At 49.1% G+C, this 24,185-nt stretch overlaps 3 protein-coding genes across 6 annotated transcripts in view; 2 read left to right on the top strand and 1 right to left on the bottom strand.

Annotated features, from left to right (window-relative positions):
- The window catches only part of MVP (major vault protein), a 28,465-nt gene extending 14,078 nt beyond the window's left edge, over positions 1-14,387 (top strand). For all 4 annotated transcript variants that reach the window (XM_035134812.2, XM_060281662.1, XM_035134813.2 and 1 more), the window contains exons 7-18: positions 58-152; positions 1,535-1,771; positions 2,389-2,514; positions 2,849-3,007; positions 4,268-4,506; positions 6,637-6,834; positions 8,713-8,848; positions 9,116-9,327; positions 10,468-10,584; positions 10,692-10,818; positions 12,628-12,816; positions 14,085-14,387. In XM_035134812.2, the coding sequence (XP_034990703.1) occupies positions 58-152; positions 1,535-1,771; positions 2,389-2,514; positions 2,849-3,007; positions 4,268-4,506; positions 6,637-6,834; positions 8,713-8,848; positions 9,116-9,327; positions 10,468-10,584; positions 10,692-10,818; positions 12,628-12,816; positions 14,085-14,207 (1,958 nt within the window). In that variant the 3' untranslated portion in view covers positions 14,208-14,387. The remainder of the gene's footprint in view (positions 1-57; positions 153-1,534; positions 1,772-2,388; positions 2,515-2,848; positions 3,008-4,267; positions 4,507-6,636; positions 6,835-8,712; positions 8,849-9,115; positions 9,328-10,467; positions 10,585-10,691; positions 10,819-12,627; positions 12,817-14,084) is intronic.
- A 1,100-nt stretch (positions 14,388-15,487) lies between these two features.
- Positions 15,488-16,491, top strand: C13H16orf92 (chromosome 13 C16orf92 homolog). The gene is made up of 2 exons (XM_060281250.1): positions 15,488-15,760; positions 16,148-16,491. Exons 1-2 carry the CDS (start codon positions 15,598-15,600, stop codon positions 16,489-16,491), a joined length of 507 nt encoding a protein of 168 aa, XP_060137233.1. The 5' UTR covers positions 15,488-15,597.
- A 1,301-nt stretch (positions 16,492-17,792) lies between these two features.
- Positions 17,793-22,906, bottom strand: TLCD3B (TLC domain containing 3B). The gene is made up of 5 exons (XM_035134734.2): positions 22,443-22,906; positions 21,169-21,252; positions 18,591-18,810; positions 18,322-18,417; positions 17,793-18,181 (listed from the first exon to the last, which is right to left on the bottom strand). Exons 1-5 carry the CDS (start codon positions 22,565-22,567, stop codon positions 17,870-17,872), a joined length of 837 nt encoding a protein of 278 aa, XP_034990625.1. The 5' UTR covers positions 22,568-22,906; the 3' UTR covers positions 17,793-17,869.
- Positions 22,907-24,185: the final 1,279 nt, after the last annotated feature.

The following is a 24,185-nucleotide window of genomic DNA, read 5'->3' as shown; positions in this document are numbered from 1 at the left end:
TGTAAGGTGTTCTGTTTTTCCGATTTGACCTGCCTTGTGACTCCCTCTTCTTCACAGGTGAGGAGTGGCTGGTGAAGCGGGTTGGGGCTTACTTGCCAGGCGTGTTCGAGGAAGTAGTTGACACCGTGGACGCCTATGTCCTGACTGAAAAGGTGAGTGATGGGCTTGTTGCCCCTCGTGGTGAGTGGAGGAGGCATGTGGGTCAAGTCTCTGCTGCAGTAGCTGAGCAAGGATGTGCCTAGGCACTTACAGTAGATGGTGGTAGGAAAATTAGAATATCGTCAAAAAGTGCATTCATTTCAGTAGTGCAACTTATTACCGTATTTTTTATTATTTCAATTTTTACAAATGCTTTCTTTTGGAAATTCCACAGTAATAAAACAAATACTTACAATAATACAAAAATAAACGTCACTACATTTCATTAATTACATTCCATTTATAATTGACCCGCCTAATGACAAATAATGACAATTACAACAAATAAAGGCTTGACATATCTTGCTTTGCATGTCATGAACCTATCTCATACATTGAAATAAATGCACTTTTCGACGATATTCTAATTTTCCAAGTTTCACCTGTATAGTATTTTCAGAGTCAGAGCAAAAAGTGGGTGGGACAGCTTTTATTTTTGGCCCCCCACCCGCGCTTCTCCCTCCCCCCTCTGCTTCTCCCTCCCTGCTCAGTAGGCTGCCAGGGAACAGGTCAATATCTTTTGCCAGAACTCTGAACTGACCACTTGCAAAGTTTTTTTTAAAAAAATATATAATTCAGCCTAGGGCCATGTAAAATTAGGCAAAGGACCTCTGATAGCTCACCTGTGCTCTAGGCCAGTGGTTCCCAATTAGCTAAGTACTGATGACCCCCTGTTTTTCAAAAGGCAGCTGTTAAACAGCTCAGTTAAACAGCTTACCTAGACAATTCCCCATGCTGTAGTTCAAGCATCCCCAAACTTCGGCCCTCCAGATGTTTTGGACTACAATTCCCATCTTCCCCAACCACTGGTCCTGTTGGCTAGGGATCATGGGAGTTGTAGGCCAAAACATCTGGAGGGCCGCAGTTTGGGGATGCCTGCTGTAGTTGGCTTGGCCACCTATTGGTGACCACATGAACTGCAGAACATGATGGCACATTACGTTTTTATGTATATAGGAAGATATATACTGTACAGTCTATGCAGGTGTGCGGGGAAAAACAGAATTAAAAATGGTCAAAAAGCCATGGAATGGATCACAGATTTTTTTTTAAAAAAATCACATGTTCATTAATCTATATAAAACCTGAGTTGTTATATAACTTCATCAGACTGATGAAGTTATGTATCTTTCCCCCCCTAATGCATCTGAATATTATTGCAGTATGATGGTACAGTATCACAGGTGGCTAGTAGAAAGTGATTGGCTACCACAGCCAGCCAGAATGACTAGTTTTGTGTGTGTGGTGGTCACTTGTATGAAAAGTCTGTGGAAAAACAATGGTGGCTTTCCCCACAAATTCATGCCGTTATCTCATTCTTTCCCTTCCTGCATAGAAAGCGCTGCACCTCCGGGCCTCAAAGACGTTCCGGGACTCCCAGGGTGTTACCCGGAAGACAGGAGAAGAGTGGCTGGTCACCATGGCTGACACCGAGGCCCACATCCCCGATGTTTACGAGGAAGTCCTGGGTGTTGTCGATATCACCACCCTGAACAGCTGCCAGTACTGCGTGGTTTGTGACCCAGTTGGGGCAGATGGCAAACCCCAGCTGGGACAGAAGAAGGTGATCAAGGTATGCGCCCAGACTCAAGTAGCACAGAGGACTTTGGGGGCACAGTGCTTTAAACCTCAGAAAGCACCATGGGAGTTTCACACTAGTAATTACGGCCAATCTCCTTACGCTGTAGGAGCGTGATTTTATTTATCTGTATATTGATTAGGCAGGGGCCTGCTAAAAACTTCGTTGTTTCACCAAGTCCAGGCATCTAATTTTAGCATGTGATCTTGATATGTGGTTTTAGTGAGTTTAAGTGTTTTATAATGACATTGTGTGTGTGTGTGTGTGTGTGTGTGTGTGTGTGTTTGTGGTATTTTTTAATTATCGCTTTAGACCAGGCATCCCCAAACTGCGGCCCTCCAGATGTTTTGGTCTACAACTCCCATGATCCCTAGCTAACAGGAACAGTGGTCGGGGAAGATGGGAACTGTAGTCCAAAACATCTGGAGGGCCAAAGTTTGGGGATGCCTGCTTTAGACTGTCTCGCATCACTTAGGAGGTCTTTTGTTCTCGTAAGCGGTATATACATTTTATAAAACAGAATCACCACATTCCTCAAGCTGGATGCAGAGCCTCTCTCTCTCTCTCTCTCTCTCTCTCATTTTCCCCAACCCTCATTGCTGTTTCCACAGGGGGAGATATCATTCTTCCTGCAGCCTGGAGAGTGGCTGGAGCAGGGCATTCAAGACGTTTACATCCTTTCGGAAGATGAGGGCCTCCTGCTCCGTGCCCTTCGCCCCTTGGAAGAAACAAATGAGGTAGGAGGACCTGAGCTTGCAGTGGGGGCAGGTCCATTGGAGCACATGGGGCGCTGTTGCCCCATTGCCTGACCCAACCAGTCCAGGGGGCAGCCCTGGCTGTCAGCAGACTCCTCTCTAGTCTCAGCAGCAACAGCAGGATGGGGGCCAAAACTAGAATTCCTTAGCTCTGCCTCTCCTTGGCTCTGGCCTCCCTGCCTTCTGCCCTCCCAGTGCTAATTGGCACAAACCACCCCTGTGAGCATGTGCTTGTGCTAGGGGGAAATACGGGTGGCTTCAATGCAGGTGGGCATGGGAGCCATTTCTCCCTGTTGTCTTTCTCCCTCGCACCCAGGACGGAGAGGAGGTTACGCACAAGCCGGGTGACCGTTGGCTGATCCAGGGCCCCCTGGAGTATGTGCCGCCGGCCGAGGTGGAAGTGCTGGAGCGGCGCCACTCCATCCCGCTGGCTGAGAACGAGGGCATCTATGTGCGGGATATCAAGACGGGGAAGGTGAGTGGAGCAGGCAGGGCAGCGGTTACCAGATATCGGCTGCTCCTGGAGAAGCCTCTACGCAGCGCAGCCTAAACACACCAATTAGCAGCACCCTTGAGACACACGCACCTCCAGAGGTCACTGCTAACAAAAGTATCGTGGCACTCTGGACACAGTTTGTGTATTTAGGTACATTATTTATTAACTTAAGAGCAGGCTTCTCTCTCTCTCTCTCTCTCTCTCTCTCTCTCACACACACACACTGGGAGTGCAAAAGATATCATATGACTTCTATTCTGGTGCCTTGGTTGTGGTCCTTTGCAGGGAATAGAGAGAGAGTCCCTTGAATATGATCCTTGGATAGAAGCAATGCTGAAGGTCGTTTGGCAGGAGACCCCCAGTAAAACGTCCCTCCAGCAATCCAGCTGTTTTGCTGTTCCGCTGAAGAGGGTGTCAGGAAAGAGGCTCCCCCCCCCCAGTGGCAGTCCTAGAGGGACTGTGTTCAAGTCAAAGGGTTTCAGGGTCAGATTTTCCCAGCTCTTTCTGAGCTTATTGGGGCAGCTCTGTACACCTGAACCGAAGCTCTCTCTCTGATCACCGGAAAGTGCACAACCCCCTCAGAAAACTTTAAGGAATTGGAGGCATTTCTCTTGACATGGAGGTTGCACTCTATCGGAAAAGCTAGGACAGGTTTTTCCAGAAAGGTTGGTTGGCCCATGTTTGGTCAGTTGTACTTCCCTGAGTGCCTTAGGGTTACTCAGCACTATAGGCAGTGATCAAAGGTCCTTTGAGAAGGAACCATTATGAAGAATTGTGGTTCCTTCCTTTCTTATGCTGTGTAACAGAATGTGCCTCAAATCAGCCCACCACTTTCTCATATCACATGATGGGGAAGACTACTGCTCTTGAGGCAAGACATTCGCTACTTGATGTAACACTCTCTCCAGTTAAGAGTGCCTAATTGGGTTCCTTTCCTATGTCGTTATTTTTTCCAATATATTGAGAAAAAAGTATACTTCCCAATGCTTAGTACAGTATGTTTGTTGGGTTTTTTTTCAAGCTTTTGTACTTGCTCCCCCCCCCCCAAAATGAATTGCCAAAAAGAAAGAAAATGCATTTGAAAGAAAGAAGCAGTTTTGTTTGCTAGGCTGCATAAATGAAAATATAATATTCCAGGTTATTCTGGTAGGCTTTTCAGGCAATTATGTGATTGCAGTATATTCCAATCTATTGTACCAGAGCTCAGCATAGACCCTGACTGCTCTCTTTCTCTCTCAGGTCCGAGCTGTAATTGGCTACACTTACATGCTATCTCAGGATGAGGAGCTGTGGGAGAAGGAGCTTCCGCCGCACGTGGAGGCCTTGTTGGCTGTCGGAAGGGACCCTGTTGTTGATCGTTCCAGGGATACATCTGAAGGGGGCACTGGGGCGGCCCGTGACCGGACACGGGCCGTGACCTACCGCGTCCCCCACAATGCCGCAGTGCAAGTATACGACTACAAGGAGCGGAAGTCCAGGTGAGAGGACCAATGAAGGGAGTGTGAGATTTCCCTCCACCCTTGGAAGAAAGCTAAACGTGAAATGTGAGGGGAGAAGTGTGTTATTTGAGGGTCTTGCTTAACTCAGTAATTGGGAAACCCATGTTCTTCCATTATGTTGTTGGACTACAACTCCCATTGTTCCTGATCCTTGGCCTTGCTGGGCTGGAGCTGGTGGGACTTGGGTGCCCGCTGACCACAAGTTCCCCCACCCTTGGCTTAAATTCGGGAATTAATTTCAGGAATTTGTGGCCTCTGACCTGACAGGAAGCCTTTCCTCCTTAATCGTAGGTGGAGGGGTTGCTTGTCTGCCCTGCAGGAGTTACCCAGAAGGCAAAGCATCGCCCTGGCAAGCTCCGAGTGAGCAGCTTGCTCTTGGCAACGGCTGATGGTGGAATGAAGCCTTAGCAGCCCCACCCCACCCCACCCCCAGTTCAAACTAGTTACGCCCCCTCCCCCTTGCCTGAGAAGAGTGGCTCTTCAAAGGGCCAACCCTTTGGCCCAAAGAAGGCAGCAGGGCATTCCTGCTTTGTTTTGTGGCCTCTCGCCTGGCATTCTCCCTGTGGCAGACTCTTCAGGTGAACTGGGCTTGGAGGAAGGCACCTGTAAGGGGTTCTGCAGGCCCATGGCTAGCAACCTCTGGTTCTGTATCGGGAAACCTTGGCCAGTGACACGGCAGCACTAGCTTCTGCTAGTTCCACCTGCTCTGTCTCTGTGCTTGTTCCAAGAGCCTTGGCACCAGAAGCAGATGGTGTGACTAAGGTTTCTTCCAGGTGAGCTCTCTTGTTCTTTTTCATTCATTCGCCCGCATCCTTTTGGGTTCATATCCCACCTTTCCTTCAAGGAACTCGAGATAGCATCCATGACTCTTGCACATGTGTGTGCGCATACACATTTTAATATTATTTTTATTTTATTTTATTTTTGCCACAACCCTGTGTTATGTACTGAGCTGAATCATAGAACAATAGGATCCAGAATCAGCAGTCTGATTGGTCCACAGGAGCCACCCAATCCAACTCCAGGTGGAAGTGAATCTGCAACCTGATTGGCCTGCAGGAGCAGCCAATCAGGCTGCTGGCAGAAGTCAATCCACAAACTGATTGGCCCACAGGTGTAGTCCTGAAGTAGCCAATCACGCAAAGCCCATTGTGTAAATAATGTATATAAACAGATGGTTTGGGAAAAAAGGGCATTCTTCTCTTCTTCTCCTTGATGACTATGAACTGAATAAAGAGCATGAAATTCACTCTCAACTCCGAGTATATTTCACCCTGCGATGTAGGTTAGGTTGAGAGCACGTGCCTAGCTTATTGTTTCCCAGTGAGCTTTTGACAACATGGTTGCCTTACAGCAGGTTTATTCTGCCCAGGATGGGCAGGCAAAGGTGTATTGAGCCTTCTAAGGGCTTCTGTGAGGCCCACAGGCTCCTTATACAGTCATACCTCAGGTTAAGTACGCTTCAGGTTGAGTACTTTCAGTTTAAGTACTCTGTGGACCCGTCTGGAACGGATTAATCCACTTTCCATTACTTTCAATGGGAAGGTTCGCTTCAGGTTAAGTACAGACTTCCAGAACCAATGAAGTACTTAACCTGAGGTACCACTGTAGTTAGTTTCTCTAGAAGACTAAAAATAATGAAAGGAAACCACTAATGAAAGGACCTCTTAACTTGGGATCAGGTGTTTTCAAAACTAGGGGCGACTCATCACTAATCCTACTCTTAATAGGACGCCGCAAAACGAGTGGAAACGTTTTATGAACCTTGTGGGAGAACTTTTCTGAACGGGACTTCTTTGTGAGTAAGCATTTTGAAAGGACTGAGGTCATAAAGATGGGCATCGCTGGTCTATTCTGCGCTGCTCTAAATGCTTTGCGAAATCCCTCTTTTAACTCCACTTCTGTTGTGGAAAATCAATGCCTCAGCAGGACCAAATGAGTTTAGGGCGGATGGCAGTTCTGTCCTGGTTGAGCAGTAGCTTGGGAACATCTCCAAAGGCAGTGAAGGTCTTTGCTGGTGGAGGTGCCGTGTTCCTTTCAAGAGTTCATTTCCAAGTCAGGGACTGAGAAGTTTAATCCCCCTCCTTCTCTCTTTTGTTCCCCCCTCAGGGTGGTCTTTGGGCCAGAACTTGTGCTCCTGGGGCCAGATGAGCAGTTCACTGTGCTCAGCCTGTCGGGGGGCCGACCCAAGCGCCCCCATGCTCGCCGCGCCCTCTGCCTCCTCCTGGGGCCGGATTTCTGCACTGATATTGTCACCATTGAAACGGCCGACCATGCCCGCCTGCAGCTGCAGCTGGCTTATAACTGGTGAGTTGGAGGCTACTGCTGTTGGGAGGCCGAAGGGAGACCCTCAGGTTGGGCCAGGAGGGGGTTGTGCTGGCGGATGAGGACATGTTGATAACAGTATGGAGGGCTGAAAGTATGCACAGAACTACAGGTGAAACTCGGAAAATTAGAATATCATCGAAAAGTGCATTTATTTCAGTAATGCAACATTATTATTATTTTTTATTTTTACAAATGGTTTCTTTTGGAAATTCCATAGTAATAAAACAAATAGTTACAATAATACAAAAATAAACATCGCTATTACGTTTCATTAATTGCATTCCATTTATAATTGACCTGCCTAATGACAAATAATTACAATTACAACAAATAAAGGCTTGACATACCTTGCTTTGCATGTCATGCATCTATTTCATATATTATATTATATTATATTATATTATATTATATTATATTATATTATATTATATTATATTATATTATATTATATTATATTAATATATTATATTAAGTTACATTACTGAAATAAATGCACTTTTTGACAAGATTCTAATTTTCTGAGTTTCACCTGTATGAGTATTTTTGTTACTTTCTTTTTAAAACCTAGTGTTGCAATTATGTTGTCTATAAATCTTCCAGCGCATGCAGGCATATACTGTGTACCTTATTCTCCTCCCAGAATTCATTTTTTTTTTCCTGAAGCCTTTAGGATAGCTCAGTTGGTAAAGCATGAGACTCTTAATCTCGGGGTTGTGGGTTCGAGCCCCACATTGGGCGAAAGATTCCTGCATTGCAGGGGGTTGAGCTAGGTGACCCTGAGTTCCCTTCCAACTCCATGATTCTATGAAATAAAACAGGCTGGGGGAAGATGCCTGTGTTATCCAGGTGTCTTTCCTGTTCACGTGTAAAGCAAACGTGGGATTATTTCTTTTTTAAAGAAAGAAAAGAGAAAGAGAAAAGAGAAGAGAAAGAATGCATGACGGAGTGGAGGGCAACCTGCCCCTTGCTCCCCAGATTTATTCTCCACCTTCCTTCATTCTGCTCTGTAGTATTTAAGCCATTTCTCCCAGTCCTCTGGCTCAGTTCCAGCATGGCAGACAGGCTGGAAGGAAACTGGCCAGAAGAAAACTGCTTCACACAGCAAGACTGCAGCAAAGTGTGTTGTGTGCGCCAGGGGGGAGGCTGTCGTTTCCATCCCTCATTCATTCCTGGTCTGGGTGGGTGGGTGTGTTTTTAAATAGGCCCAGACCCACTTACGTTTGTGCTTCTGCCCTTTTACTTGCATATCTCCACTGCATTTTATTTGGCACCAAGTAATTTTTCAGCAGGATCACAATGGGTCAAACGTGATTTGGAGGGAAGGAATGGGGTGTGACCATGGGAGGTCAGGTCAAGTTGGCTGACAGAGTTGTGGGAGATGACAGATAACCGTATCTGTCAAGGAAGACAAAATGCGTTTTGCTTAAGTCCCGTTCCATAAGTACAGTAGTACCTCGCAAGACGAATGCCCTGCAAGACGAATTTTTCTGCATCTTGCGATCTGATGGTGACTCGCAAGACGAATTCATTTTGCGAAAAATTCGTCTTGCGAATCACGGTTCCCCATAGGAATGCATTGAAATTTAATTAATGCGTTCCTATGGGCAAAAAAAGAAATTTCAATGCATTCCTATGGGAAACCGCGATTCGCAAGATGGAATTTTTCGCAAAACGAGTTGACTCACGGAACAAATTAAATTCGTCTTGCGAGGTACCACTGTACTGGAAGACGGTGCTGCCAAGGCAGGCAGGTTCTCTGAATCTTGACTACACACTGCTGCTGTCATGTATTTTTTTTTATTTGTTTATACAACTGTGAGAGGACTATAAAGTATATCCACCAATTTCCCCCCTCAGGCACTTTGAGCCCCCCTCTGCTGCTGAAGCTTCCCGCCTGTTTAGCGTCCCAGATTTTGTCGGTGACACCTGCAAGACCCTGGCCTCCCGTATCCGGGGGGCTGTGGCTGCCGTCACCTTTGACGACTTCCACAAGGTGAGCTGTGTTTTCCCCCTTGACTTTCTGTCACTCGGAGGGCACAAATACTTATATGTCTCTATTTTTTTCCTTTCTGTTGGGGGGGGGGGAATCCTTAGTCCTGTATTCATCAATATCCATGGCCAGACCAAGATATTTTGCTGCCTAAAGCAAAGTGACAGATCTTGGTTTTGCATTGTCATTTCCCCAGTTCATTATACTAAATGCATTAGCTGGCGCTGAAGCTGTGAAATGTTGTTTCTTACTGGAAATAAATGTTGCCAGAACTCAAACCGCCTGATCTGTGCTGCCGTGTTTGGCTTTGATGGGGAAGGGACCCTGCGCGGCTCCCTCCGCTTTGCCCCCAATGGCCTCGTCGTCAGCAGCATCGACATCCAGAGTGTGGAGCCCGTGGACCAGAGGACGCGAGATGCCCTCCAGAAAAGCGTCCAGCTGGCTATCGAGATCACCACCAACTCTCAGGAGGCAGCTGCCCGGTAGGGAGCCTCTCCAGGGGGTGGGGTGGGACCCTCAAGCCGACACTTGCCCAGCTATGCTCCAATCCATGGGACATATCCTTGGCCAAAGCATTGCCTGGTCCCTCCTCCTCTTTGGCCTGTTATTCCTGTTCCCCTATTAGGGCAAAATGTCCATGAAACAACCATCTGTCCAGAATTCTGACTCTGGAGCATCAGGGTACATGCAGTATCATTTTGGAAAATCCTTGGAAATTGTGCTAGTTTCTTTTTTAAAAAAACAACAACAACCAATGTAATTCATAGCGACTTGAGATAACAAATAACATACATGAAAACCACCCTAAAAATAAAACAGAAAAATCTAAAACCCATTCCTGTTTTTAAAAGGCAGGACTGTTTCCTATATCCAATGTGTGCGCACACATCCAGTATTTTGCATGTACATGGCATGTAGATTTCAAAATCCTGTACCAGATTAAAGTTGGTCTTTGTGGCCACCAGGAATTACACAGTTATAGCTCCCTTTCCATCCAAGATTAGCTCCCAATTAAAACTCACGCAAGTGGTACAATAAAATTAGGGATTTGGGAGGGGATGATCTCTTTGGTTCAGACCTTGGGCTCTGCTCTGCTCTCATTCAAAGACAAGCAGCCCTCTCTGCTGGGCAAATGAGACAGCTGTACACACCCCTCTCGTGTCCTGTTGCTTGTTCGGCTTTAGCTAGCTGTGAGAAGAGGCAAGGAGCTAAACAGGGCTCTGCAACCACTGGAAATCTGATTCGGGCATCTCTCTGTCTTCTGAAATTTCAGCAGGTCATTGAGGTGCCACACTTTCAAGCATGTTTTGGCAGCTGCATGGGCAGTTTAAGGCTTCCCAAGCTCCTTTCTTGGCTCCATTCAAGTGTCCACATCTATTGCTTTCAAAACATCCAAGCCCCACAAGGAGTTTTTCCTATTCCCTTGTCCCTCTCCCTCTTCCTGAGCCTCTCACAAGTGTCAAGCAGTCTCTCCCACACACTTTTCCCTTTCAGACCGCCAAAGCTTCAGAGAAGGGTGACAACTTTTTTGCAGTCCTTCAAATGGATGAGTCTCTGCCCTGCCCATTTTGACCTTCTGTTTTCTCCTTCTCTGATGCCGTTTTCTTTCCCCCGCATCTCAGGCACGAAGCAGAGAGGCTGGCGCAAGAGGCTCAGGGACGTCTTGAGCGGCAGAAAATCCTTGACCAGGCCGAGGCCGAACGGGCCCGGAAGGAGCTGCTGGAGCTGGAAGCACTGAGGTGAGCGACTTGGGATTCAGGCTCTGAAGGGGCCCGGAGCGTTGCATGGGCCCGGCAGCAAATAATGCCCAGGGGGGCTTCACCTTCCCTCACTCCTCTCCCCACAGCACAGCAGTCGAGAGCACCGGGGCGGCAAAGGCCGAAGCCCAGTCACGGGCAGAAGCTGCCCGGATTGAAGGTGAAGGGGCAGTACTGCAGGCCAAGCTGAAGGCTGAAGCTATGGCCATAGAGACGGTGAGCTCCTCTCTGTCCTCTTGTGGTTCTTTCCTAGTCTTGCCTCCCTCTTGATGCCAAGACAGTAGTGGCTCTCCTGCTCCTCTCTCTAGTAGAGTACCGTGGTACCTTGGTTCCCGAAACCATTCGAAAACTAAAGCGTAGCTTCCAATTAGCTGCAGGAGCTTCCTGCACTCAGTCGGAAGCCACGTTCACAAACCGGAACACTTCCAGGTTTGCGGCATTCAGGAGCCAATTTGTTTGACAGCTAAGCCATTCAGGAACCAAGTTGCCACTGTGCTGCAGGCTGCTGGGAAAACTTCTCTGAAAACTATGTTGACTGCTATAATTTATTCTATTTTTTTAAATCTCCAAAGCATTTATCACAAAACAGGTTTCTTCTTGACTTCCCACCCCTCCTTTCCTGATGTTTGTTTTTTAACTCCTTTTTATAAGCTGTTTCGATAATGCACGGCTTATATTTCAAATCTTGCCAGCAACTTCATGTATGGGTGACAATTTAATAGATGAAGCCATCCGTGGTCTCATTTCCTCCTTAAACACTTCATCATTGTGCCCTCGTAATTTAAAAGTCAATTTTGCCATTTTTCCAACTGCTATAATTTCCCTCCCAACTGTCAGAAGCTTGCTTACTCTCCTCCTTTCTGTGCTTAACTCGTAACTGCACCTTTAGCCTAATAATAGCATTGTTTTGGTTCTCTGTTTCGTAAGCACAGTGCTCTACCACTTGCCAAGGTTGGGGCATTTTGCTGTAGCAGTGGAATTTTTTTGCACAGAGATATAGTTGAGTTGGACGGCATGCTGAGATCCATTTCAGCTCTAGCATTCTACGCCTGTCTGAGCGGAATTGAAAATTCCGGATTAAGAAAATGTTTCTTAATCAATACATCAAGAAGACTACACTCGGGAAGGCCTGACCTGGAGGGCTTTTTAAATTCCATGGCTCAGCTATTCCAGGAGCCCTTGGCTTGGTGGCTCCTTCGGTGAGCCCTAGGCCCTGGCAGCTACCCAAATTTGTTTAGAAGAAATGATGGCTGTATTGGCGGCACGTTTGGATTTTTAAATACATTGGACTGGATCCAGAAGTGCCTTTCAGTGTACAAAAGCCATCTTCCTCTTGTTGAAGTGGGGCCTCTCTTTATACCCTTGTCTCCAGGACATCGGGAAAGAAAAGTGGAAAATAATAATAATAAATGCTTTTCCTTTGGTGTAAAACTCTTCCATAATTGGAAGTATGAGGCCCAGTTATCAAGATTGCATGCCACACGCTGCACTACTTCTGGGCTCTTGTGCAGATGTTTTAAGGTAGAGCTGGCTAAAAACTCTGGCCCTCCAGATGTTGGTGAATTCCCAACTCAAGCTACCTTGAGTCCTGCTAGGGGAAACAGCGAGGTATAGATAAATCTACAACAGGCATCCCCAAACTGCAGCCCTCCAGATGTTTTGGCCTACAACTCCCATGATCCCTAGCTAACAGGACCAGTGGTCAGGGATGATGGGAATTGTAGTCCAAAACATCTGGAGAGCCGAAGTTTGTGGATGCCTGATCTACAATAATATATAATAATCTGCCAGCATGGTCAATGGCAAGGAATAGTGGGAGTTGTAATTCAAGACCATCTGCTCCTGGTCTAAGGAACAGTGCTAGTGGACTGCTTTTGCTTCCACTCAGATGTTTGGATCCAAACCAATGTGTCCTCCTAGGTGCAATGTTTATTTCAGAAAAACAACCCAAACCCTTTGATGCCGGTTGTCATTGTCCCATGTGCTGAGCATCTTGCGCACTCTCTTCCCCACCATCCCTTGCAGGAGTCGGAACTGCAGCGTCTGGACCGAGCGCAAGAGCAGGAGCTGCGCTACTCCAAGACTAAGGCCGAGCTGGACGTGGCTCGTGCGGAGGCTCTGGCTGCTGTTGAAGTGAAGAAATTTGAGGCGGTAATAAGTGCGCTGGGGGCCAGCACTATCCGTGACATTGCTGTGGCCGGCCCAGAGATGCAGGTGAGAAGCGAGGAGAGGAGAGAGGGTTCTGGAGCAATAGGGAGGGGTTCTTTAGAAGCTTGTCACTTTTTTATCGGGGATGGAGCCATAACTCAGTGGCAAAGCTTGTGCTTGGTCCCAGTTCAATCCCTGCTGGCGGCTTCCGTTAGGAAGGATCTGGCAACAGGTGATGGCCCTGCCAGGTGGAGTAGAAGATAACCGAGCTTTTTCTAAAGCAAGTAACTTGACCTGGCCTAAGGACTTGAGGGAATGTGGGAGGCAAAACAGAACTAGAGTGTTAGCAACAGGGAATCCTAAGAGATTGCTATGTTTTGGGCAAGAGGATTGATGAATTATCTCGCTTCTTGGGCAAGGTCATTGAGCGGGTGGTCGCAGACCAGATCCAGGCATTCTTGGAGGGAAATGATTTTCTAGAGCCATTTCAGTCGGGGTTCAGGTCTGGTTTTAGCACAGAAGCTGCTTTGGTTGCCCTGTATGATGACCTCTGTTGGGAGAGAGACAGGGGGAATGTGTCCCTGTTAATTCCCCTCAACGTCTCAGTGGCTCTCAATACCATCGGCCATGGTATCCTTCTGGAGTTAGGGGTGGGTAGCACTGAGGGCCAGCAGCTGAAGCTGCACCCCTATCTGCATAGGGGTAGCCTATGTTCGGTTGTCTGTGCTCTGGTAAACTCTAGATTACTGCAAGACATTATATGTGGGGCTGCCTCTGAAGATGGTTTGGGAATTTCAGCCAGTGCAGAATTTGGCAGCTAGGTTGCTCACTTGGGCAAATTACACTGATCATGCCCTGATTGCACTGGCTGCCAATTAGTTTCCAGGCCTAATTCAAAGTGCTGGTTTTGACCTTTAAAGCTTTAAATGGCTCAGGACTACCTCTCCCCATATGCCCCAACCTGGACCCTGCAATCATCCTCTGAGGCCCTTCTTCACGTGACTCCTCCATGAGATCTCTGGAGGGTGGCAGCACAAGAACGGGCCTTTTCTGTGGTGGCTCCCCATTTGTGGAATGCCCTCTCCAGAGAAGCTCGCCTGGTGCCTTCATTACATATCTTTAGGCACCAGGTGAAGATGTTTCTCTTTAACTAGGTCTTTGGCTGATTGATGTTCTAAAACGTGTTAGTGGGAGGGGGGGTTATTGGTTTTTGTTATGTTTATTTTACGTTCTCATTTTATAATTTTAGGTTGTGGACTGCCCTGTGATCTTTGGATGAAGGGCGATATACAGATTTAATTATATTATTATTAATAAAATTATCTTCCATGCAGGCAAAACTACTCCAGGGCCTGGGCATTCAATCCACACTCATCACAGATGGTTCTTCTCCTATCAACCTTTTTACAGCTGCAGGAGGATTGTTGGGGATTTTGCCCAAGCCTTCTACGACCTGATAGATGCTGGAGATGGATGCTTTCCTTCTGGATGAGAGCTTTAAGTACCTTTGCAAACATAGAATGTAATAATTTTCCCAGGCCATCGGAGCCTCCTTTGAATGTGCCTTTTTTTTTTGTAGAAGTGTACAATAAACGCTGAAGCAATCCATGTAATCTCCTTACTCATTTTCATTTAAAGTGTGGAGTTGTCTTCTTGTGGGAACATTGATCCTGGGTTTGTTGGGGGGTGGGAAGAATCTTGGCTTTTAAGTGAAGGCTGGAAAGGAGGGAGTGTTGGTCAGAGATGGGAGGCACATCCATTGTGAGGTCATAGAAAGTAGGTGTGGCCAGGAGAGCAGCTATGCTGAGCAGAGGGCAATTTCTGCTACTCCAGCTCCTGTACACTTTTACAAATCTCTCCGAGCTGATCCTGAGTAGTCCTCGGCTTGTGACAGGTGAGCACAGCTCTTCCTCCACTAGGCATCCTTCCACCCCACTCATCCCTGGCAGCAGTGAGTGCTGCAGAAGTGACCATGGCTCAGTGCTATTCCTTTCAGGCAGAAGATCTCAGGTTCAATCTCTGCAGCTCCCATGAAAAGGGTCTGGAGTAGGAGATGTTGGGGAAGACCTTCCACCTGAGATGCTGGAGAGATGCTGTCCTTTGGGGTAGACAATACTGATCTAGGTTTAAGGCTGCTTCCTAGACCTTGCCTTATGAACCCTGGGATGTTTCATCTGGCCGTGTGAAGGGTCTCTCCACAGTATAATTTCGACCCTGGGCATTTCCACGCTACTCATTTTAAACTGCTTTAATGGGAAGCCATAACAGGGAGTCCTTGGATTCTGATCTAGAAATGTGTCAACAATCTTGCATTATTTTTATATGGCTAGGGATGGTTCCAGCCCTGAACCAACCAAGTTTGAAACTACATGTTATACTTGTTGAAGTGATATAGTTACTGCAAAAATTCCCTATTACCACAGTAGCTTCCAAATAGGTTCTCGGTGGAGATTATCATCGCAATAAGGTTCTGGTGATGTTGGATTGCTGAGGCTTCTTTCCTTCTCCACATTCATCTTGCAGCGCAGATTGTAGCAGGAAACATTTGCTCCTTTTTAACTTCCTCTCTTGCCCAAGCAAAGGGCTGTGTGGGGCAACTGTTCATGAGGCCAAAGGAGTTTGTGGTGGGTTGTGTGGGGCCTAAATCATGGCTACAATAAGGCATTAGCATTGTGTGGCTGGCTGGAAGAGAAATACTCATTGCTGCTGCAATGCAAGGGCACGACTGTTCGTGGAACAGGAAATTAGTCACAAATGTTTCTTGGAAAACATATTTTTTGTTTGCTTGCATTTGTAATGAGGTAAATGGACTAAGCACAGGAATGCTAAAACGCCCACTGATGGGAGATGCTTTTGGGGCCCACAGCTCGTGCAGGAAACCCAGAGAATGCCACCAAGAGAGATTTGCCCCGACATCAGCATCTCTGGTTTGATTATCCCGACTCGGATGAGAAGAAGATCCTTGCCGTTTACAAGCTCATTGGAGAGCAGCCTGAGTATATTCCCCCAAGTGAGTCCCCCTGCCACTCCTGTCTCTTGACCCTCTCTACTGTCTCAGCTCTCAAATACTCCCTCCCCAATAGCACCTGCAGGGGAGGGGGCTGAGCACAGCCTTTGCAGGCACCAAGTCCCAGCAGGTTCAATCCCTGGCATCCTCCAGGTAAGAGCTGGGAAAGACCCAGAGCGCCACTGATGGCCTGAGTTGACCATATTAGGCTAGGTGGACTAATGGCTTGATTCACCCTGCTCTATGCCTAACCTCTGCTGTCCTCCCTTTCCAGAATGATTCAGGGCTGCTTTGGGCTTCCTCCTCCTTGCCCCAGCTCTGCTCTAGCCTTGCCCTATTTCCCTGTGACAAACCTTCCCTACCAACCTTCCTTTTCTCTGCCCCCTACAGGTTCATTCCCACACCAGCTGCGTTATATCCTAGTGGGATCCATTATACTCATCCTGCTGTTCTTCCTCTATCAGATCATATCTAAAGTGTACGTGTCATTTTGGCCGGTGTATGTTATACTGCAAGTATTCTCCCTGCCTCCTTATTGCCTTTGGGTGTCATTATTTACTCCCACCTCCACGGATGGAATGACACTCCCCTCCTCCTTCTTCTTCCACAATTTCATTCAGGATCTTCAAGAAGTCAAATGCAGGATAAACATCCAGGTGATCAGCAGACACGGCTCTAGCCAGCCAGCCAGCCAGCCAGCCATCCACCCCTGTGTCTTTTCCTCTGTTCAATAAAAGGCGATTGAATGAGGGGTTCTTTTGTGATTGGTGTGATGTGCCAATGGAAAATCAAGGGGGGAGGGGGAGCTGGGATTGGCAGGTTTGGTTTATGGGGCACACGAGGGCTTAAACAGCAGACAGACCTAAGTTCAGGACTGCGAGCGGCCTGTGGAAGGCTTAGCAGGGAGAAGTAATAAAGACACACATTGGCCCTCTGCTGGCATTAGATAAAGGCTCCTTTAATACTTTTGCAGACCTCAGGTTATAAATACAGCCCGCCCACCCCCTATTTACAGCTGGATCCCTGCCCCATGGAATGGGCATTCCTAGGAGGGAAGAAGGAAGGGGTTGGTGTGCCGAACAGAGGAGGAGGTGGAGGCAAGAGGCTTGGTTATTGCTAGGTGGAGGGAGGGGTGGGTGCATGTTAGGAAGCACACCTCTTGGAACCTTCCCAGTGCAAGGGGATACATTTTATACAGCATTTTGGGGTTTTCTGGGCAGGTGGCATCACAGTAATACTGAAGGATCACTTGCAATTTAGCAGCATCCAAAAATTCCAGGGTGTTTCCCTATCAGCTACCCTACAACAATTCCTAATTCTGCTGATAGAACCCCTAACAATACAGTGTGAGGAAATCCAGACTATTTCCCTGCCCCTTTTAATAATAGCTGTGATACTGTGACTCTATGGATAATAGTACAGAAAAGCTCCCGTTGTCTCTCTTCCCTACCTCCCCACCCCCATCACTAGCATCTCTCTCTGTTCCCAAGAAACAGCACCACCCCACCCAAAGGAGTTGTCTCCTTGCCTAGTATGGGCTCAGGAAGTCCTGGGGTGCTCACAGCATTGTGTGGAAATAAATAGCACACATATTATTATTTGGGGGGGGGTGACTTGCGAGAGCCCAACACACTAGAGATGCCTTATTCTTATCTTGCAGCCTCAAAGAAACTTCGTCCATGTACCCTGTTCTCAGCACTCCTATATAACCACTGGCCTGAAAGTCCCTCTGTAAAAGAAACATCATCATTCATATATATATATATATATATATATATATATATATATATATATATACATATATATCCCTTTGGTTTAGGACTCTACCCCCATCCCCGCCCCCGAAGAGTTTCAAAATACTGAATGTTGCAATATTAGAGGGCTGCCTTTAGCAAAGGAACCCCACCCTGCACCAAAGGACTATTGTCTTTGTCTGCGTCCCTTCCGAATACTTCACTGGAACCCCCCCGCCCCCCGCAATGCCTTTCCAGGCCTCCCCAAATCCCCTTTGGCCTAGGAGCCCACTCCCCCACTCCCTCCCATACCCCAATAAATAAATAAGTTAGAGGAAATGTGGTCTGTCCGTCTGTGGCTGAGGAGGGAGAGGTATCATCAGTCCAGCGCCTGCGTCTCTGGTCTGTGCCCATTTCGCAGCACCTGATCCTTGGCAGCGCCCTGGGAGCGGTACACGCGGAAAGCGCCGCGGCAGATGAGGCCAAACCAGTAAACCTGGGGCGCCATGAGGATGGCCGATCCCAAGTTGTACTCGACGGGGATGGAGAAGGGCACGCGATAAAGGGGCAGGCCGGCATAGTGCCCGTATACCCAGTACATGTAAGGAAAGAGCAGGATCCGGCAGCAGAAGAATGTGATCAGCATGATTACTCCATTCACCTTATGAAGAAGGGTGTGTTGCTGCTTGTACTGTGGCAGGAAAGAAGAGGAGGGGTTGAGAGGACAGTTAGGCCACCACCAGCTCCCTCCAGGAAGCCAAAGAACCTGCTCTGCCCCGCTGGGTTCTCGTTCCTCTCCCCAGAAAACCCACAGGATTGGGTCATACTTACCAGGATGAGGACTTTGCCGAGGCAGACGAAAGGGGTGCTAAGCTCAGCCATCAACATACAACCCAGGAAGAAATCGCCCTTGCCCTGGCGCCAGAGCTGAAGTGGGAGAAAGCGAGAAGGGTGACTTTTTGGGGTGGGCGTTAGCAGCCTCTAAAGCGCACAGCCCCTCTCTGCCCCACTTCTGCTCCATACATCAGCATCCCATCCCATCCCTTCCTCGCCTCCTCCTCCTCCTATGTACAGAGGTTCCCACGCCAGGCCACACTCACCACAGACATGGGGAAGCAAACCAGCACCATGAAGAGATGGTGGACCACCATGAGCAACTCCTTGTTCAAGTAGGCGCGGACGACGGTGCGCAGCGTCCGGGTGCCGGCCGACTCGTGCCCTTTGACCCGGTACTTGTGCCAGTGGCACAAGAACATGGCGTAGATGTCGTAGATGAAGTAGGGGATGGCAAACTGGGTGTAGCTGGAGGTCAGCCAGTGCCTGCAGAAGGAGGAGAAAGAATGCTAGGGCAGGGGAAGGTTGTGAGCAAGACACAGTCCTGGCAGTGACTCAGCAGGGAATTCCAGCCGGGGGGGGGGGAGAGAGAGAGAGCAAGAGGAGGTGCCCCGCCCCCTTAGAACAGGCTCACAGCCATGATCAATGAGTATTGATGACCTGCTGGTGCGCTCTGCTCACACAAGGTCAATGAGAACAAAGCTTTGCCCATAGCCCCCAAGTTCTTCCATTCCTGCTCGCTGGGCTCTCTGTGGTTTGACAGCTCCCTGTTGTTTCTCCAAGCCACGCTGACCACAGCCATATCCAAGCTACGGGCTGCCATTCCCACCTCACCTTGTCCTGGCATTGCCTTTCAATCCTGACCGCAGCCCCACTGCCACCCCCAGGCAGGGCACCCTCAATCCCCTTAGATCCAGGATATTTTGTCTGACTACCGGCAGCGAACCATGCTTCCGACCTTGTGCTTATTTAGAAGTCCACAAGTTCTATAAAAGGTAATAGGATTAATGTAAATAAGTCCAGGACATCAGCCTTAATCCTATTCCATTTCAGGTGATAAGAGGGGAATTCAGGGACTGAAAAAGGTGCTTCTAGCCCTGATCCTTTTCCCCCTTCAGGCTGAGAGGAAGGCAAATGGAGTGCTGTTTCTTTAAGTCTGGGCTGTGACTTCCTTACTGCCACCTCCCCAGCTGACTTCTCGTCACTCTCCTCCCTCACCACTGCAGCCTGCCTGGGCATTTCTGCTGATGGCTCCATGCAAGGTGATTAGGCCAAATGCCAGAAAAGCAGCAAGGATGCTGCAGTGCTATGCGGGATGCAGGGCCCAAGAGATGCTGTGGGGTGCTCAGCTTGGAGACCAAAATGGGGCAGGTGGCATCCAAGCAGAATTCAGATGGGGTGGGGATGGGGGCGCTGCTAGAAGGTTTCTGTGTTACAGGACTGCAAAGATGATATCAGGAGCCTGGCATTGGGGTCAGTTAAGGGAACGCTTTGAAAGAGTTGAAATCCTGCCTGCCCTCAGCCACATTGCTTCCCAACAGGAGATTCCCAGTGCAAAGGGCACAGTGAGAGCATTGTAATGGATACAAGTACAGAAATCTGGAAACTCTTCTCTTTGCCCTAAGAGAATCCTCAACTCCTGCCTCTAATTGCCTTGCTCTAACCAGCTGGAGTTTACTCTCCAAGAATCCAGATATCCAGCCTCCGTATGATGTAACCTGCTAGAGCCCACTCTCCCCCCCCCTTTAGGGAGCCCAGGAATTCGTCATCACTGGTTGCCCAATAAAGCCAATTATGAGTCCAAAGAACGCAAATCAGCGGTAGAAACAGCTGTTGCTTTGGTCTAATCCCCTGCCCTGCTCTATCCTAGGGGAGAATTAGCACACGTGCCCCCCATTCTAGCCTGTCCTGGGGAAGGGACTAATCTCAGCTAAATTCATTAGCGTGAAATGAAACAATCCTGATGGCAAAGCAAAAAGGGACGGCGAATTGGAAAAGGCCCAGACACATACACACCCCACACCTCTATCCCGTCCCCCTTCCAGGAGCTCTCTGGGTTCCTGCTGTGTTTATGCTCCTGCTTGCCCTGCAGAGCTGCCCTCTTGCCAAATTGTTCTCTGCAGAGACCGAGGTCTGGCAGCTGTCCTAGAATCCAGTGAGACTAGCAGCTCTCTCTCCAGCACACGCTCTGGGAATCCTCAACTCAGATGCCCCATGAACTGCTTGGGACCTTGGGAACAGTTGTGCAAGAGGGAGCTGCCCATGGTGCTGAATTTAGAAGCTCAAGGAATGAGGTATTTCTGCAGCACCACGGACAGCGCTCTGTGCCACACAGGCCAATCTGCCTCTCTTATTGCCATCACTTTTGCCCTGTTCTCTCCAGCACCCCCTGTTGGATTTGTAGCAAGTGGGAGCAGCTTCCAAAAGCAAAGTTCCCGACTTTACTCTCCAGCTACCTCCCAAATACCTTCTTATGGGGCAGAAACAGCAGGGCACTGCCCTCTTCCCACAAGCCATTGCTTCCACCAATGCTGTTCCCCATAGCACCTCCTGCTGGTAAGATTATTTCATTTCCTGTGCTGTGCCTTCCAGTTCCCTGTACTGACTCCTTCCCAGGCCTACTCCTTGCTGCACATCTGCCTGTAACATGTCACTGTCATCCTGTTCTAAATTTGGTGCCCATCCCGGTGAGGGTGTCGGGTTTCTCACTAGCATGACCTTGCCAACACTCTGCTGGGCCGTGTTCAGAAAGTGAGGTTGGGAAAGGTGTGGGAGACACAGGGAGAGAGTGAGTTACCGCACTGCAGTGCTGGGCTGGCATGCACACAGCAAATGCTGACTTACTGGTCGTCGATAATGTGCTTGCAGGAAGAGGAGACGATGTAGCCGACCGTGGAAGCCATGATGGCCTGCACTGAGGAGACAAACCTGTGGTAGGGAAGAAGGGGGAAACAAAAACAAAGTTTACTGCCATTGCCTCTCTCTTCTCTTGGACTTAATAGTCTGCTCACCATTCCAGTTCTGACCCCTGGAATCCAGACCAGCAGACCTCAGAGCAATGAAATGCCCCTTGGAGCTGATCTGGGCCTCCTCCACCTTCAGCCCTGGCAAGCACCTTCAAATCCATGCTCTTCGCCATCCCAGAACAGCTGCTATCTTAAGGTCATCTTAGGGGATCAGCAACAATTGCTAAGAGCCTCATTTGCTCTGTGACCCTGACACACAGCCTTGTCATGTGATCACCAAAGACTGCCAACCCTGGAGCAGCTTTTGAGCTCCTAGATATATGCACTAAGCAATGAGAGCAACCAGACATTCTGCCCCAGAGCGTCCCCCTTGAAACACTGAGCAGACAAAGTGTATTGACACTGCTGGGAAGCCCAGCAAACAGCCTCATCTCCTGAAACACACCCTCTTAACAGCAGATCCCCGGGAATCTCATCCCTCACAAGTCACAGACCTTGCCAAAGCCTAACCCTAACCGTGGGTTCACCAATCTCCTCAATGCTGGGCTCCAAACATCTTGCTGAGAGGAACCCTGGGTTTATCTGGGCTACTGCTTCTATTGGCTGTCATCGTGGGATAGTGACACCTCATCACCCAAGTTCAGCTTTAGCGCAGCTCTTGATTCCCAATTAATACGCCCCAATCTCTCCCTGAGAAACCCAGAGGTCTGGGCTCATGGTCCCAGGCACTCCACCTTTCCCAGAGAATCCAGCAGATCTGTCCCTTTGCTTCCTTGCAGATATGCCCATGGATCCACTAGGGAAAGCCACTTTGCAACTTGCTGCACCCCATTCCAATCCCAACGAACCCAGGAAACCTGGCTCCCAACCCCGCCTCATTCTAGGACCTATTTAAAAAAAGAACCTCATTAGAAAAACCTAGTTCATAGCCCATCCTCTCGATGCCATTGTACCACTCCCCTTTCAAAGGAGCCTGCCCCTTTCCCTGAAGCCCTGGACCCACTGCTTCCACCCTCATCCTTCAAGAAAATATGGGAGGGAAGAGTCCTAGCCCCTCACACCTGAGGCCTGCTGGATGCCCACCCTCGGATGCGGCCCACCCTCCGCTGCTGGACCCTGGCTGCATCCTCCCTCCCCTGGCTCCCTGGTTACCTGGCGGAGACGATGACCGCGTCGGCCTCCTCCCATCGCAGCCATGGCAGCCACTTAAGGCCGTTCTTGGACAACAAGAAGAGGCCGGGGAAGACAATGCCCCCTGCTACCAAGGCGTGAAACATCTCGCTCAGGCTGCAGGGTTGAGGGGGGAGGAGAAGGAGGAGGAAGAGGAGGGGGGGCCACACAGATGGGGAGGGTCAGCAGGGCTAGGATCCCTCCAGGCGCTCCCCTCGAGGAAGACTCATGGTAACCAAGGGGGCGAGGGGGGGATGGAGAGGGAAGGGGGGGATGGCGGTGGTGTGCGGGTTGGTCCCAAGCAGAGCTGCTGTGACAGACAGAGAGACAGAGCCAGGGGAGGGAGGGGGAGCAGGGAGCAGCTGTCAGCACAGTGCGGGAGGGAACTTAAAGAGACAGTGGCCTGTGGTGTGTGGAGGGACTGGCGGAGGAGAGGAGCGGGCAAAAGGAGGCTGCGAGGATCAGTGCAGCCAGGAGCTCCTGGGGACTGGAGACAGGGGCTGAGCTGCCGGAGGAGGAAAGGGAGGAAGCGGGTGCTGATAGGAGGGAGGCAGGGAGAGGATGCGGGTTGGGGCTGCTGGACTCTATGGGTGGATCAGAAGCGGGGAGAGGTTTGGGATGGTGACTCAGAGCGGGAGGCTTGGGACAGGGAAGAGTGGCGGAAGGAGGGAGAGGAATCTGCCCATTCATCTCCTTAAAACCCTCACCGCAGCAGGGAGTCCCCTGGGTTTAGCCTCTGCCTCTTTTAAACTGGGAGAAGCTGGCTAAGAAGATTGGGGGTGGGGGAGGAGGCATCCCCCCATTTGTGGCTAATCAGGCAGCAGAATTAACCCCCTGAGTGCCAGATCATCCCTTCCCCTATCTCTCCCTCCCTCCCTCCCTTAGCAGGAAGTCCGTGCTCACAGGATGATTTTTAGGCTAATCCTATAATCCCAGCCTGGTTTGTGAGGAAGGATCAGGTCTCTGATGTGGGAAGTGGGAGGGTGTAGGGGGGGGGGAGAGAGAGAGGTAAAATGAAGGGGTGGGTGGGGGCAATTAACCCTTTCCGCTCCCAAAGCATTAGGGACTAATCCTCCAATAAAGCTCCACCTGCTGAGCAGGTGACCCTGATGTGACCTTTGATAGGTGGGTGGAAAAGAGCCTGGCAAGTGCCTGTGGCGGTAACTAAAGCAATACTGACACCTTGTGCCGGACTATAGGAACTGCAGCAGGTGGGTTTCCCAAAGAACACAGGTGACCTGGTTTTATGAATTGCTTTAACCCATTTCTAAGGTGGGCTAAAGATATCATGTAGTCTGGAGGTGTGTGGGAGAAGATTACATGCTCACCTACAGGAGCTGACTGGACTGGCAGCTGAATCTTGCTTTGAACTTCAGCATAGGACTGCCTTTCCACTATATCTGAAGGCAAGGGCACACTGGGCTCCGTCCTTCCCATTTTCACCCCCCATCTGATGAATGGTAGGGCTATCTCTCTCTCTCTCTCTCTCTCTCACACACACACACACACACACACACACACCTCTTACGAGAGTCTGGATGTCCAGGTAGTCTCTCACCTGGCAGATACATAGACCGCATTGAGCTCCTCCATTTGCCCAAAGTGACGCAGAAACAGATACACTGTGTAGAAGAAGCTGGGATAGGTGGCCAAACCCAGCATAAAGAGATAGGGAAATTCTATCTGCAAAAACTGGGAGTGGGAGAGAATGTCAGAAATTAGATT

Source organism: Zootoca vivipara, chromosome 13 (genome assembly GCF_963506605.1).
Source record: "Zootoca vivipara chromosome 13, rZooViv1.1, whole genome shotgun sequence".
In the NCBI taxonomy this organism is placed as follows: domain Eukaryota; kingdom Metazoa; phylum Chordata; class Lepidosauria; order Squamata; family Lacertidae; genus Zootoca; species Zootoca vivipara.
Note: the sequence above shows the minus strand (reverse complement) of the source record. Positions and strands in the feature narration are given on the sequence as shown.